The sequence below is a fragment of the Prionailurus bengalensis genome, chromosome A3 (genome assembly GCF_016509475.1).
Source record: "Prionailurus bengalensis isolate Pbe53 chromosome A3, Fcat_Pben_1.1_paternal_pri, whole genome shotgun sequence".
In the NCBI taxonomy this organism is placed as follows: Eukaryota; Metazoa; Chordata; class Mammalia; order Carnivora; family Felidae; genus Prionailurus; species Prionailurus bengalensis.
In genome coordinates, this window is record NC_057354.1 from 105,689,858 (window position 1) to 105,705,581 (window position 15,724).

A 15,724-nucleotide genomic window follows, 5' to 3' on the forward strand; every position below is an offset into this window, starting at 1 on the left:
TGAGTTCGAGCCCCATGTTGGGCTCTGTGCTGATGGCTCAGAGCCTGGAGCCTGCTTTGGATTCTGTGTCTCCCTCTCTCTCTGCTCCTAACCCGCTCATGCTCTGTCTCTCTCTCAAAAATAAACAAACATTTAAATAAACAAACAAACAAACAAACATTAAAGAAAAGAAAGAAAGAAAAAGAAACGGGGCAACTGGACGGCTCAGTCAGTTAAGCATTCGGACTGCAGCTCAGGTCATGATCTTGCAGTTCTTGAGTTTGAGCCCCACATCGGGGTCTGCACTGACAGCGGGGATCCTCTCTCCCTCTCTCTCTCTCTGCCCCTCCCCAACTTGCGCACGCATGCACACTTTCTCTTTCTCTCAAAATAACTAAACTTAGGGATGCTTGGGTGGCTCAGTGGGTTAAGCATCTGACTTCAGCTCAGGTCAGGATCTCACACAGTCTGTGAGTTCAAGCCCCACATCAGGCTCTGTGGTGACAGATGAGCCTGGAGCCTGCTTCGGATTCTGTGTCTCCCTTCATCTCCCTCTTCGGATTCTGTGTCTCCCCCTCCCCCACTCACAACCCCCCCCAAAATAAACATAGAAAAATTAAAAATAAACCTTAAAAAAAGAAATATAACCGAATACCTATTATCTTCCCCTTCCTTCAGAAAATACTTGTATTTCCCTACTCTATTTATGCTTTTAAAGTATACTTATTTATTTTGAGAGAGTGAGCATGCAAGCAGGGGGACAGAGAGAGAGGGGGCAGAGACAGGGGTGGGGAGACACAGACTGCCAAGCAGGCTCCACACTGTCAGCGTGGAGCCAGATGTGGTGCTCAGACTCACAAGCTGTGAGATCATGACCTGAGCCGAAATCAAGAGTCAGATGCCCAACCGACTGAACCACCCAGGCGCCCCCTCCTGTTTTTTTTTTTTTAATGTTTATTTATCTTGAGAGAGAGTGTGCAAGCAGGGGAGGGGATGAGAGAGAGGGAGAGAGAATCCCAAGCAGACTCCACATTGTCAGTGCAAAGCTTAATGTGGGGCTCAAACTAATGAACCATGAGATCGTGACCTGAGCCAAAACCAAGAATCAAGACTCAACTGACTGAGCCACCCATGCGGCTGCACCCAACTGCTCTGTGTCTAATGATCTGATAAATACAAACTTTTATTCCTAAATTAGATATTTGTATACTAAAAAATACCTTTATTGGATCACTCATACTGTTATTGAATTCTCAACTTTAAATAATTTGCTCTTCTATTAAGAAATATAATCCTCGGGGCGCCTGGGTGGCGCAGTCGGTTAAGCGTCCGACTTCAGCCAGGTCACGATCTCGCGGTCCGGGAGTTCGAGCCCCGCGTCGGGCTCTGGGCTGATGGCTCAGAGCCTGGAGCCTGTTTCAGATTCTGTGTCTCCCTCTCTCTCTGCCCCTCCCCCGTTCAAGCTCTGTCTCTCTCTGTCCCAAAAATAAATAAACGTTGAAAAAAAAAATTAAAAAAAAATATATATAATCCTCATTCTTTTATTGGTAACTTTCTTTTTTTTAATATTTATTTTGAAAGTGCATGCACACATATGCGCAAGTGTAGGAAAGGGGCAGAGAGAAAGAAAGAATCCCAAGCAGGTTCCGTACTGTGAGAGCAGAGCCCAACGTGGGACTTGATCTCCCAAACCACGAGATCATGACCTGAGCCAAAATCAAAAGATTGGCCGTTTGGCAACGAAGGTTGGGCACCTTTTTTTAACTTTTTCTTAAACTTTACAGGATCCTCAGTTTTTCTTTGGTGTTCTGAAATGAAGTATCTGCAACTTTTTTTTTTCATTCAATCTAAAGACTGTCCTTTAATTCTGGGGAAATGTAATTCTTTTTAATAATTTCTCCTTTTCATTTATTTTCTTTCCTTTCATTTATTTTGATTTTTAATGTTTATTATTTATGTAGAAAGAGAGAGAGAGAGTGTGCATGCAAGAAGAGGGGCAGAGAGAGAGGAGAGAGAGAAGAGAGAACCCCAAGCAGGCTCTGTGCTATCAGCACGGAGACTGACGTGGGGCTCAATCCCAGAAACCGTGAGATCATAACCTGACGGACCTCAAGAGTCCGATGCTCAACAGACTAAGCTGCTCAGGTGCCCCCTTTCATTTATTCTCATTATTTAAATCCATCAGTGTCTTTACCATTCAGTCCTTCTAGTTATTCTTTTATTTCAACAGGCATTTTTAACTTCCCCAAAACATGTTCTTATTCTGATTCTTCATTTATAACTGTATGTGTTACGTAGGATCAACACTTATACACATAAATATATATGTATGTAGAAATTCACACATGAGGGGCGCCTGGGTGGCGCAGTCGGTTAAGTGTCCGACTTCAGCCAGGTCATGATCTCGCGGTCCGTGAGTTCGAGCCCCGCGTCGGGCTCTGGGCTGATGGCTCAGAGCCTGGAGCCTGTTTCCAATTCTGTGTCTCCCTCTCTCTCTGCCCCTCCCCCGTTCATGCTCTGTCTCTCTCTGTCCCAAAAATAAATAAAACGTTGAAAAAAAATTAAAAAAAAAAAATTCACACACAAATATCTATAAATTTCGCCTTTTCACTAATGTTTCAAACCTGGGGTTAAAACTTACGTATTCTTATCATTATTAGTTCAACTATATATTGTGCCATCTGTCTATGTTGACATGTGTATGTTTTCATTTGAATGGCTGAAGGGATTCCAGAATATGTGCAGTAAACAAAGTTTGTTTAGTTTAGTACCCTATTGCTGGACACTTAGGTATCTCTCACTTTTTGCTATTACAAAGGCACATTTCCTTGAGTACTTGCCTATGATTAGTATCCAGTAATGGAAATACTGAGTTTTAATTTTGCTAGGTATTCCCAAATTCTCCCTTAAATTCCAGGTCAAGGCAGTATCAATCTTAGCATAGTACAAATAATTTTAACTTTTTTATTACTTGAAACTTTAATCTCTAATTTTCGGGAATTAAGGAAAAATTAAGTATTTAAAAAAAAAATTTTTTTTAACGTTTTTTTATTTATTTTTGAGACGGGGAGAGACAGAGCATGAATGGGGGAGGGTCAGAGGGAGAGGGAGACACAGAATCTGAAACAGGATCCAGGTTCTGAGCAGTCAGCACAGAGCCCCACGTGGGGCTCGAAATGATGGACAGTAAGATCGTGACCTGAGCCCAAGTCAGACGCTTAACCGACTGAGCCACCCAGGCACCCCATTAAGTATTTTTTTTAAGTAAGCTCTATGCCCATCATGAGGCCTGAACTCACAACCCCTACAGGGTATAATACTGAGTGAGAGATAAATACAGTACAATTTCACTCATATGTGGAATCTAAAAAACAAAACAAATAAATGACCAAACAAAAAAACAAACTCATAAATGCCAAGAACTGGTGGGTTGCCAGTAGGGGAAGAAGGGCAAAATAGGTGAAGGGGATTAAGAGGTACAATTCTCCAGTTATAAAATTAAAAAGCCATGAGGCTGAAAAGTACAGCATAGCGCATATAGTCAGTAATACTGTAACAGTGTTGTATGATGACAGATAGGAGCCACACTTATCAAGGAAAGCATAGCACGATGCTATATAACAGAACTGTCAAATCACTATGTTGTACATCTGAAACTATTACAACAAGAACGTTAGACACCTGATAGATACGCAGTATATAGCAAAAGGCAGTCCAGTACCAGAGCACTGATTTACACGATTTTCAATGTCCCTCTGAACGTTTATATAGGTGAAAGACATGACTCTGTTACTGGAAACTAGGGCGAACTCCAGTTTATGGATGAGAAAGAAGTATTTTGGATGCAGTTTTAATATAACTGGATTTTCCAGGAATGCAGTCATCATATAAAAACAGAGACGATTTTGTGGTGTTCAGAACTTACCAAGAGCACCATTCTGAAAAGTCTCCAGAGTTCCTAATATAACATTTCAGTCTAATTTATAACTGCTGCATTGCTAGCAATACCATGCATGCATGCAGACATTTCATAATTCCACGGTCTTCCACTACAGTCATGCCCCACTATTTACACAGACTGAAATACAGTACGTATGATCTTATTACATTACATATTCCATTATTATAGTCTATTATTTTACGTTTTTTACTTTATATATCAGTTAGAACATAATATTGTTCGTTTTGTTTACATTATAAGTTATACTATCGATGGATTTCACGTCAGAATAATAAAGAGGGTATTTTTCCCAACTTGTGCTCACTGTGGCCAAAAATTAAGTAAGAGGAAAATATTCAGTGTAAGTCAATGTATCAAAAGAAAACAAGGTTTACTCAAAGAAAACTAATAGTTCATTAAATATTTTTAGTAAACAGTCATAAACTTTGATATTGACCTTAAACTGTCATCGAAATTACACAAAAAAAGAAAATCTATTATGATCCTGTTCCAGTTAACTATTGCGGAGTTACGAATCACCCTAAAACTTGATGGCACAAGACAACGACTATTATATTTTGCGCACAAGTTCAGTGGGTAAGGAATTCGGACACAGCACAACAGTCTTGCTTTTGCTTCACAATGACCAGGGCCTGAACAGGAACTCAAATGGGTGAGGCCAGATCAACTGGCTCCTTCAGCCACATGTCTACCACCTGGGCTCTCAGCTAGGGCTGTCAACCATGGCATCTATCCATAGCCTCTCCATGTGGCTTGGCCTTCTCACAGTATGGTGGCTGACTTCCCAACAGGAGTATCCTGAGAGCAAACATTCCAAGGGAACCAGGCAGAAGCTGCATGGCCTTTTATGACTTAACTTAGCCTTGGGAGTCACATAGCATTACTTCCACCACACTGTCACACCACACAATGACAGAGACCCCATCTAACAATGGAAGGAATGTCAAAGAATTTGGGGACCACATTTGAAAACCCTCACAGATTCTTTTCAGCCAACCAAGATGCTAAAACAAAATGACTGATAGTCTGGCTGTTCAGATCTATTCCCCTCGCTGCTGAGTTTAAAGCCACAAATATTTATATCAACAAATGTAACGAATAAGACACATGAAGCCTCAAAAAATGATCAAGACCAGGTTCCCAACAGTAAAGAACTTAACATTGAGCACTCAGAAGGTACAAACTGTGTGCTAAGACCAGGAAAGAAAGCTGGAAAGGACAATGCAGCTATATTCAAAACAATCGGTTTCAGTATTTTAACGATCAGTTGTGATAACTGGTTACAAATCTTTTAAAAAGAGGTGCAATTCTTTTTATAAAATCCTACTTAAGTCCAAAATACCTATAAAATATAATAAACATTCTATATCTTTTTAATAATTATAAATCATGTATTATGAGAATCTTTACAAAAAATTAAGTTCCCAATATGCCCTTTGACACCAAAACATTTTATGAGAACATGACTCAGACCGGGATGAGATAAGAACTGGGTATAGAAGTCACATCACCTTTTACCTGTAACAAATCTATAACCTTATCGATTAATAAGATTACCACATCCTGAAATATCTCATTATTTAAAATTTTAAGAATAATGTCAAGGGGCACCTGGCTGGCTCAGTCGGAAGAATATGTGACTCTTGGTCTCAGGGTCACAGTTCAAACCCCACAGTGGGTATAGAGATTACTAAAAGAAATAATAGTAATAAACCTAAAAGAAAAAAAAGAATGTCAAAAAAAGAAAAAGAATGTCAACACTACTTTCTAATTCTACTCAAAACAGTAACACAAAAATGCCAAGAATTATTAACAACATGGTAACAATATGAACATGACTTAAGGTAGGTAGGATCAGCCTCTTTCCAGTTCTCTCCAAGAGCTAATCCTGGTTTTATAATTTTGAGTTGGAATAAATATAAATTCCCATCTTCTTTCCTTTTCTGCCTTCACAGAGCTCCAAGTGTATGCTTATTGTAGTGGAAACACAGGAGTAAACAGAATGAGCATTCATCAGAAAATAACTATTTTCACTCACTTCCCTGTGTCCCAACTTCAGCCCACACTAAGTGACATAACAATGGAAAAGCTGGGAAGAAAATTCTAAGGAAGGAAGAGAGCAGAGCAGTAAGTACAGTAAACACTTTACCTTCTGCCAAACAGTTTAAATAAAAAGAAAGGTGACATAAAATTTAACTTTCTAAAGCTTTGCATTTTAAGAATCACAATATAAAAGTATACGATATGTTGGGGCACTGGGGTGGCTCAGTGGGTTGAACGTCTGACTTCAGCTCAGGTCATGATCTCAAGGTTTGTGAGCTGAGCCCCACCTCGGGTTCACTGCTGTCAGCACAAAACCTGCTTCAGATCCTCGGTCCCCCTCTCTCTCTGGCCCTCTCCTGCTCATGCTCTCTCTCTCAAAAATAAATAAAACGTTAAAAAAAAAACAACAACTAACACTTTAAAAAAGAAGTATACAATACGTCAAAAAAAAATCTAAAACTATAACGAATATAAAGCTATATAAAATATAAAAAAGTTATCAAGAATACCAATGAATTTCATATTTGAAAATTCCAACAGTCCTAAGAACCGTGTCCATCTGAAACTATTTTTTTAAAACAAAATTCCTTTTCTAATAGAAATGCTTTTTAAAGTATGTACTCTGGCTTTTAGTGAAATTACCTTAGGAAAGAATTGGTAATAAGACTATAGTCTGACTTCTTTTCATCCTTATAAATATACTATCATCAAATATCCAATCTGTTAAAAGTACATGGTCATCTAGATATAGCACCGCCCTCTCTCAAAGAGTCTCTCCCTTAATGCTCAGACTATGGTCACTAAGACCATTTCCCAGTAAAAGGAACCAGGGCTCCAGAGATGAGGTCTGGGGCAAGAAATTTAAAAGAGGAGCCTGGAACATCTTGTCATATCAAAAAAGCAAGTAACATAACAAAGACTACAAAGATCATTTCAAAATGATCCAAGAACCATTCTCTTTGCAGGATACCAGGAATCACCTCATTATTTTTGAAAACTGGTAATAACTGAAAAAAGGAAAAAGCACATCAAGACTTTAATTCAACCTGCCTTTCCTAGAAGATCTGAACCTGAAGATTAACATGATAGCTGACACAGGGAAAATTCTCTTCACAGTAATAGTCTATGCCAATAAATTAGGGAATAAGGGGGCACCTGGGTGGCTCAGTCAGTTAAGCATCCAACTCTTGATTTTGGCTCAGGTCATGATCTCATGGTTCGTGGGATCAAGCCCTGCATCAGGCTCTGCGCTGACAGCATGGAGCCTGCTTGGGATTCTGTCTCTCTCTGTACTCTTTCTCAAAATAAATTATAAACAAACAAACAAACAAATAAATAAATAAAAATGAGGGGATGATAGAATTACGATAGAAAGCATAATTTTCACAACTTTAATGAATTAATCTAGGCAAACATCAATCAACGATTAACATTACAAAAAGATACCTTAAAAATTCTGAGCCTGATAGGCTCAGTCAATACAGCATGTGACTCCTGATCTCAGAGTTCTGAATTCAAGCCCCATGCTAGTTGAAGAAATTACAAAAAAATAATTCTTTAAAAAAAAATTCTATTTTTATTTTTCGCTTTAAAAGGCATTAGTAGGAAATTTTGCAAAACCTAAGTCTACAGATTAGAGTATTATCATGCTTGGTTAGGTAAGAAAATCTGCTTGTTTTTAAAAGATATACACTGAAGTATCTTTAGGAATTAGGGGAAATATGTCTTCAACTTAAATGGCTCAAAAAAACTAATACGTATATAGATATAATAGAGCAAAGAGTAAAATGTTAACATTTTGGGAATCTGGGTGGAGAATATATGGGATTTCTTGGTAATGTTTTTAATAATTTTTCTGTAAAAGTTATTTCAAAGTAAAGTGTTAAAAAAAATGAGACACAGGAAACAATACATTATGGACATCATGAGAGAAGTACACAAATACTACCTCACGAAGTAATCTGGCATCCCTTACCCCATTTCCCCTCCAAAATAACCATGTGGATTTAGATCCTCTAGAATCTGGACCTAACCATCTGTCTACAGAAAAAATGTGGTAAAGGACACAACAGAGATGCAATAAACAAACTCCAGACCAAAGGAAATTCCTGTGTAGGTGAACAACCTGCTATCTTCAACAGAACGATGAGGGATAGAGGGAAAATATATGAATGAATATCTACACAAAAATTTGTATATGAATGTTCACAACAGCATTATTCAAAATAACCAGAAAGTGAAACAATCCAAATTGTCCTTCCACTGAAGAGTAAACAAAATGTATATCCACCCAATGAAATACCATTCAGCTATAAAAAAAAAAAAAAAGAAAAAAAAAAAAAGAATGAAAAAAAAGGGGTTGCCTGGGTGGCTCAGCCAGTTAAGCATCCAACTTCAGTTCAGGTCATGATTTCATGACTTCATGGATCCCACTTCGGATCCTCTGTCTCCCTCTGTCTCTGCCCCTCTCCCACTCAAGCTCAAGTTTGCATGTGTTCTCTCTCTGTCTCTCTCTCAAAAATAAATATTTATAGGGGCACCTGGGTGGCTCAGTTGGTTGAGCGTCTGACTTCAGCCCAGGTCATGATCTTGTGGTTCCTGAGTTCAAGCCCCACATCGGGTTCACTGCTGTCAGCTATCAGAGCTGAGCCTGCTTTGGAATCTCTGTGCCCCTCTCTGCCCCTCCCCTGCTTGCACTCTCAAGGAAGGAAGGAAGGAAGGAAGGAAGGAAGGAAGGAAGGAAGAAAGAAAGGAAGAAAGAAAGAAAGAAAGAAAGAAAGAAAGAAAAAGAAAGAAAGAAAGAAAGAAAGAAAGAAAGAAAGAAAGAAAGAAAGAAAGAAAGAAAAAGAAAGGAAGGAAGGAAGGAAGGAAGGAAGGAAGGAAGGAAGGAAGGAAGGAAGGAATCAATAGATAGGAATTCAGGCAGTAACATGGAAAAAACTTGAAAACATTATGCTAAATTTTAAAAAGCCAGACAAGAAGACACATTATTAGAGGCACCTGAAGGTTCTTGATCTTGAGGTCCTGAGTTCAAACCCCTGGTAGAGTGTAGAGCTTACTAAAAAACAACAACAACAACAACAACAAACACCTACCCACACACATATTATATGATTCCATCAAAGGAAATGTCCAGAAAAGGCCAATCTATAAAGATAGAAAGTGGATCAATGGCTGCCAGAGGCTGAAGGGGGAATGGGAAGTAACTGATTTCCTTTGGGGATGATGAAAACATTCTGAAATTAGACCGCAGTAATAGTTTCAGCTTTGTGAATATACTAAAAGCCACTCAATTGCTCACTTCAAAAGAACAGATTTTATGCTATGTGAATTATGTATCAATTTAAAATAATGAATGAAGAGGGGCGCCTGCGTAGCTCAGTGGGTTAAGCTTCTGACTTTGGCTCAGGTCATGGATCTCACAGTTCCTGAGTTCGAGCCCCGCTTCGTGCTCTGTGCTGACAGCTTGGAGCCTGGAGCCTGCTTCAGATTCTGTGTCTCCCTCTCTCTCTGCCCCTCCCCTGCTCATGCTCTGTCTCTCTCTCCTTCAAAAACAAATAAACATTTAAAAGAAATGTTTTTTAAATAATGAAGAAAAGAAATTATAAAAGAAAAATGTGAAAACTAACTAGATATTTCATGAGCATGTTTACAGAATCCCAAATGATCAAAGAATGCTAAAATGAGTAGGCCAAAGATTAAGAACAAGGTATTCACATAGTTGCTAATAATCTCCCCCCAAATAACTTACTAAATACAAAGGGACACCACTTTGACCAAGTCATCAAACCAAACACAATCAATATTAGGACAAACCCAATTATGTGTCTCCTAATACAAGGCATGGAGAGGGATACAGTAAGACTTCCATGGCATCCCTACAAAAATTACATAGCCTGCAAAAACAAGAAAATACCCTAAATCTAATCATGAGGAAACATTAGACAAACACAAATTGAGCCATGTTCTACAAAATAACGGGCCTGTTTTCTTGAAAAATGTTAAGGTCAAAAAACACACAAAAAAGACTGAGGAACTAGCTCCATATCAAGGAGACAGGACAACAAAATACAATGTGTGAGTCTGGGTTTTATTCTAAACTAAGAAAAATAGGGACACCTGGGTGGCTCAGCTGGTTAAGCGTCTGACTCTTGCTTTCAGCTCAGGTCATGATCTCACAGTCTGTGGGCTCCACGATGACAGTGCAGAGCCTGCCAGGGATTCTCTCTCTGCTCCTCCCCTGCTTAGGCACACATTTTCTCTCAAACTAAATAAATAAACATTTAAAATAATAATGATCTCATGGTTCATGAGTTCAAGCCCCACATCGGGCTCTCCACTGGTGGGGCAGAGCCTACTTGGGATTCTCTCTCTCTCTCTCTCTCTCTCTCTCTCTCTGCCCCTTCCCCACTTGTGCTCTCTCTCTCAAAATAAATAAATAAAATTTATAAATAAATATAAATAAACTAAGGAAAAACATACACAGCTATAAAGAACACCATTAGTACATAAAATTTGATTAAGGACTACGAATAATGGTTTTGTGTGAATATTAGGTTTCCTGAATTGTTTACTATACTGTGGTTATGTAAAATAATTTCCTTGCATTTAGGAAAAACACACTGATGTCTCCAACTTACTCTCAAATGATTCAGTTTATACATATAATAAGAATAATAAAGTCAATAGGGCAAAATGTTAATTGCTCAATCTGGGTAGAGGCCATATGGGAGTTCCTTGTATGTTCTTGGTACTTTCTGTAAGTTTGAATGAGGCCATATCTTTTAGAAATACATACTGAAGTATTTACAGATGAAATGGTAAGATTTCTCTGATGAGCTTCAAAATAAGGGGCAAGTAGGGGTACAGATGAATTAATTGGTCATTGATTGATAACTGTTAAAGCAAAGTAATGGAAACATCAGGTGGATTACACACTTCTCTGTACTTTTGTATATTTGAAATTTTCTGTAATAAAAAGTTTTAAAGGAGTCAAAAATGGAAAAGTTTTTTTAAACGGAGAAACTGAGGCTCAGGAAATTTAAGCCCAATTTTGAAATCTTTCAAATACATGATACTCTCTCCATTAATCCTCCTATAAAACCTCTTTATACAGCAAGAACTATTCAAGCAGTTTTATTCTCCCCACCTGAAATTTTGGTCAATAACAACAGAAATACAAGATACTTCTGACTCCACCATACCTAAGCATATAGCTACCTCTGAGAATAAACTCAATAGATAATAGAAGAAACAAGCAAATGTAGATAGAAGTAATCCACCCAATGATCTACAAATTGCTCAGAAGGTAGAAAAATCAACTGAGGAGCACCTGGGTGGCTTAGCCGGTTGAGTAGATGACTTTGGCTTAGGTCATGATCTCACAGTTGGGGAGTTTGAGCCCCACATCGGGCTCACTGCTGTCAGTGCAGAGCCTACTTCTGATCCTCTGTCTCTTTCCCCCTCCCCAGCTCACGTTCTCTCTCAAAAATAAATAAGACATTTAAAAAAAGAAAAAGAAAAACCAACTGACATTTTTTTTTTATGTTTACTTATTGTTGAGGGGGGAGAGGAAGGAGGGGCAGAGAGAGAGGAAAACAGAGGATGCAAAACAGGTTCTGCACTGAGAGTGGAGAAAGCCCGATGTGGGGCTTGAACTCACAAACCGTGAGATCATGACCTGACCCAAAGCTGGACGCTTAACCTGCTGAGCCACCCAGGCGCCCCCTCTCTAAATCTCTTTTTCTTTTTTTTCTAAATCTCTTAAATTTGATTTCTAAGGGTCAATACCAAGGGCCTATTCAATTCTGATTTTCTACATCTACATGCCTAAAATAGCACAAAATGTGGCCATGCTGAGAACAGTCAGCAGACAGGGTGCCTGGGTGTCTCACTCATTTAAATGCCCGACTCTTGGTTTTGACTCAGGTCATGATCTTGCAGTTGGTAAGATCGAGCCCTGAGTCAGACTCTATACTGACAACAAATAGCCTGCTCAGGACTCTATCTCTCCCACTCTCTCTGCCCCTCCCCTGCTCATTCTCTCTCTCTCAAAATAAATAAGCATTTTAAAAAATAATAAAAAGTACTTTGGTCTCATACAGGAAGGACAAACAGGAATGCCCTGAATCTGTCAAAATATAATTTGTAATTATAGAACAACTCATATCATAATAAACTTTTTATACAATAAACAGAAATCTAAAAACACTATGAACTACACCAGAAAATATAGTAGGAATTTAACTTATGAGACAATCTTCCAGGTTAAACCAGCAACACAGTGGGTAAATAATTATCACACAGGCACAGAATAAACCTGTGTATACAATAGCCTCTCCTATCCCATTACCGCAACACTCCAAAAGCTTCAGGATCCCCAAGACCAGAGTATTACAGATCACAGTGTCAAACTGAAAAACACACAGACATATGGTCCTAGTCTCATATATTTTGTAGGGCAAAAATTACTTTCAAAATTAAGTATTGTACTGGGGCGCCTGGGTGCCTCAGTCGGTTAAACGTCCGACTCCTGGTTTTGGCTCAGGGTCATGATCTCACAGTTCCTTGAGTTTGAGCCCTCGCTGACAGTGCAGAGCCTGCTTGAGATTCTCACTCTCCTTCTCTCTGCCCCTCCTGCATGCTGTCTCTCTCTCTCAAAATAAATAAATAAACTTAAAAATAAAGTACTATACTTATGTTTCACATATGTCTTCTTTCTTAAAATTTAAGCCACTTTTTTTATCATTGTGTTTATTGTTTTAAAAAATTAAAGGGGTAGGAGTGCCTGGGTGGCTCAGCTGGTTGAGCGTCTGACTTCAGCTCAGGTCATGATCTCAACGGCTTGTGAGCTCTGAGCCTCGAATCGGGCTCTGTGCTGACAGCTTGGAGCCTGGAGCCTGCTTCAGATTCTGTTTCCCTCTCTCTGCCCCTCCCCCCACCCATGCTCTGTCTCTGTCTCAAAAATAAATAAACATTGGGGCGCCTGGGTGGCTCAGTCGGTTAAGCGTCCGACTTCGGCTCAGGTCATGATCTCACGGTCCGTGAGTTCGAGCCCCACGTCAGGCTCTGTGCTGGCAGCTCAGAGCCTGGAGCCTGCTTCAGATTCTGTGTCTCCCTCTCTCTCTGGCCCTCCCCCATTCATGCTCTGTCTCTCTCTGTCTCAAAAATAAATAAACATTAAAAAAAAATTTTTTTTTTAATTTTTTTTTTCAACGTTTTTTATTTATTTTTGGGACAGAGAGAGACAGAGCATGAACGGGGGAGGGGTAGAGAGAGAGGGAGACACAGAATCGGAAACAGGCTCCAGGCTCTGAGCCATCAGCCCAGAGCCCGACGTGGGGCTCGAACTCACGGACCGTGAGATCGTGACCTGGCTGAAGTCGGACGCTTAACCGACTGCGCCACCCAGGTGCCCCCCAAAAATTTTTTTTTAATTAAAGGGGTAGAGCACCTGGCTAACTCAGTCGGTAGAGCACGTGACTCCTGATCTTGGGGTTGTGTTCAAGCCCCAAGTTGGGTACAGCGATGATTTAATAATAAAATGTTTTTAAAAAATTAAAAAATAAGTTAAAAAGATTAAAAATAATAAAAAACAACAGGAACTGAAATACATCAAAGCTGTTGATCACGGTAGAAAAACATAAAGATTAATCTGGGGCGCCTGGGTGGCTCAGTCGGTTAAGCCGCCGACTTCGGCTCAGGTCGTGATTTCGCAGGTCGTGATTTCGCAGTCCGTGAGTTCGAGCCCCGCGTCGGCTCTGTGCTGACAGCTCGGAGCCTGGAGCCCGTTTCAGATTCTGTGTCTCCCTCTCTCTCTGACCCTCCCCTGTTCATGCCCTGTCTCTCTCTGTCTCAAAAATAAATAAACGTTAAAAAAAAAAAAAAATTAAGATTAATCTACAAAGAAGGGCTCAGAGTTGCGAATTACAGAAGATCACAATATCTAAATACCACTTTGCACTTCTTTCTCTGGCAAACCTTTTTTCATACATACCTAATATACTGTACATATAATAACTACTCAGAATTTTTTAAAATGTAAATATTACCCAATTGTTTCAGAGGGGAAAAAAATGTCCTCCAAAATACCAATGAAGTATAAATTTCCTCATACCCAAACCCTTTCAAAACCACCAATAAAAACTGAGGATGGCACAATATTATGCTGATTGTATGCAAAAACCTACTTGCAGAGTTGTTTCAGTGTATTGAGTAATAAGCATATGATGCAATCTAAGAAAATATATACTGGGGCGCCTGGGTGGCTCAGTCAGTTAAGCGGCCGACTTCGGCTCGGGTCGTGATCTCGCGGTCCGTGAGTTCGAGTCCCGCGTCGGGCTCTGTGCTGACAGCTCGGAGCCTGGAGCCTGTTTCGGATTCTGTGTCTCCCTCTCTCTGACCCTCCCCCGCTCATGCTCTGTCTCTCTCTGTCTCAAAAATAAATAAACGTTAAAAAAAAAAAAGAAAAGAAAATATATACTAAAACCAAGTACCACTGAAAAAATTACTCCCATCTAAACTAAGAGGAAGACAAATGGAAAGGCAAAAAAGTACAGGTAACAAAAAGTATTTTTCCTCCTATCATGGAAAACAAAAAACTTCAAACATTTTTTAATTAAAACAAGACAATTAACTTACTAGCATGCTTGTCTGCAAGCATTATAAGCGTGTTGGAAATATCTCGCCGTCTATAAAAGCACACTACTTTTGCTTCCACGTTGCCCGTCGCAGTCTAAGAGAGAAGAAAAATAAAAGTTATCTGTACCGAAGAATACACTCAAATAGTTTACAAAACAAAACTAAATACAACACAATTACAAGATCAATCTCATTTACACTGTGCCAACCACAACTGCAGGATAATCAGAGAGCTGAAAAAATGCAAATGAGGATGTGCAGCATTTGCAAAGGTTCCAAGTTAAACTGAAATGTCAAAATTAAATAACTTACTAGTATCAGTTAATCTTAAGTGATCACACCCCTTTAATGACTAAAGCCAGATGCTTAAATCTCCTTACCCCTGAGAAACTAATCCCCCAAATTTTCAGAGCCACAAGGTAACTTACTTAAGACAGCAAAACATATCCCACTCCCAGAAGCAGAGGCTAAAAGTAAAATCATCCAGTCCTCTCCAGAACACCCCCATGTTTCATGATGGTGAAGCCCTGTAGGTTCGGGCAGCCGTCAGACAGAATGGAGCAGAAGAACTGGAAAAGCATTCTCCAGCCCTGGTTAAGTCTATGACTCTGTAATAGTTGATCTTCTCAGCAGTACTTAGTTTACCTTCACATATGAAAGTATTAAAATCTCTGAGTTATGAAAGCTGAAGTTCTTATTTATTTTTGACTACAGTCTAGAATACAACCAATATTCAGTTAGGTTGTAATTTGCTGCAGCTGGGGCCCAGGTTCCTACTCTCCTCCTATTCCTTATGAATTCTGAGAACTTTCAAGGTCAGTCATTCATTACAAAGTTCCTTGTAAAAACACATAGATTACAGTAAAATGCTATTGTGATTTCCAATTTCAAACAAATATGAGAACAAATTTTCAGAATTTCTCTGGGCTTACAGATATATTCAGACATAAAGAAATAAGAATATACTTATGCTACAGTAAATTTGTCAATTTTATGAAGTTCAGCAGCAGTATTTTAGAGTGAGAAATAGTCATGGAGAAATATTGCCCTTTGAATTGAAATCATATTAAATCCTAACCAAAGTGCTTCTATATTTCACAA

At 39.2% G+C, this 15,724-nt stretch overlaps 1 protein-coding gene across 3 annotated transcripts in view; it reads right to left on the bottom strand.

Annotated features, from left to right (window-relative positions):
- Positions 1-15,724, bottom strand: part of MTA3 (metastasis associated 1 family member 3) — a 223,989-nt gene that overhangs the window by 153,817 nt on the left and 54,448 nt on the right. For all 3 annotated transcript variants that reach the window (XM_043604070.1, XM_043604069.1, XM_043604068.1), the window contains exon 3: positions 14,624-14,717. In XM_043604070.1, the coding sequence (XP_043460005.1) occupies positions 14,624-14,645 (22 nt within the window). In that variant the 5' untranslated portion in view covers positions 14,646-14,717. The remainder of the gene's footprint in view (positions 1-14,623; positions 14,718-15,724) is intronic.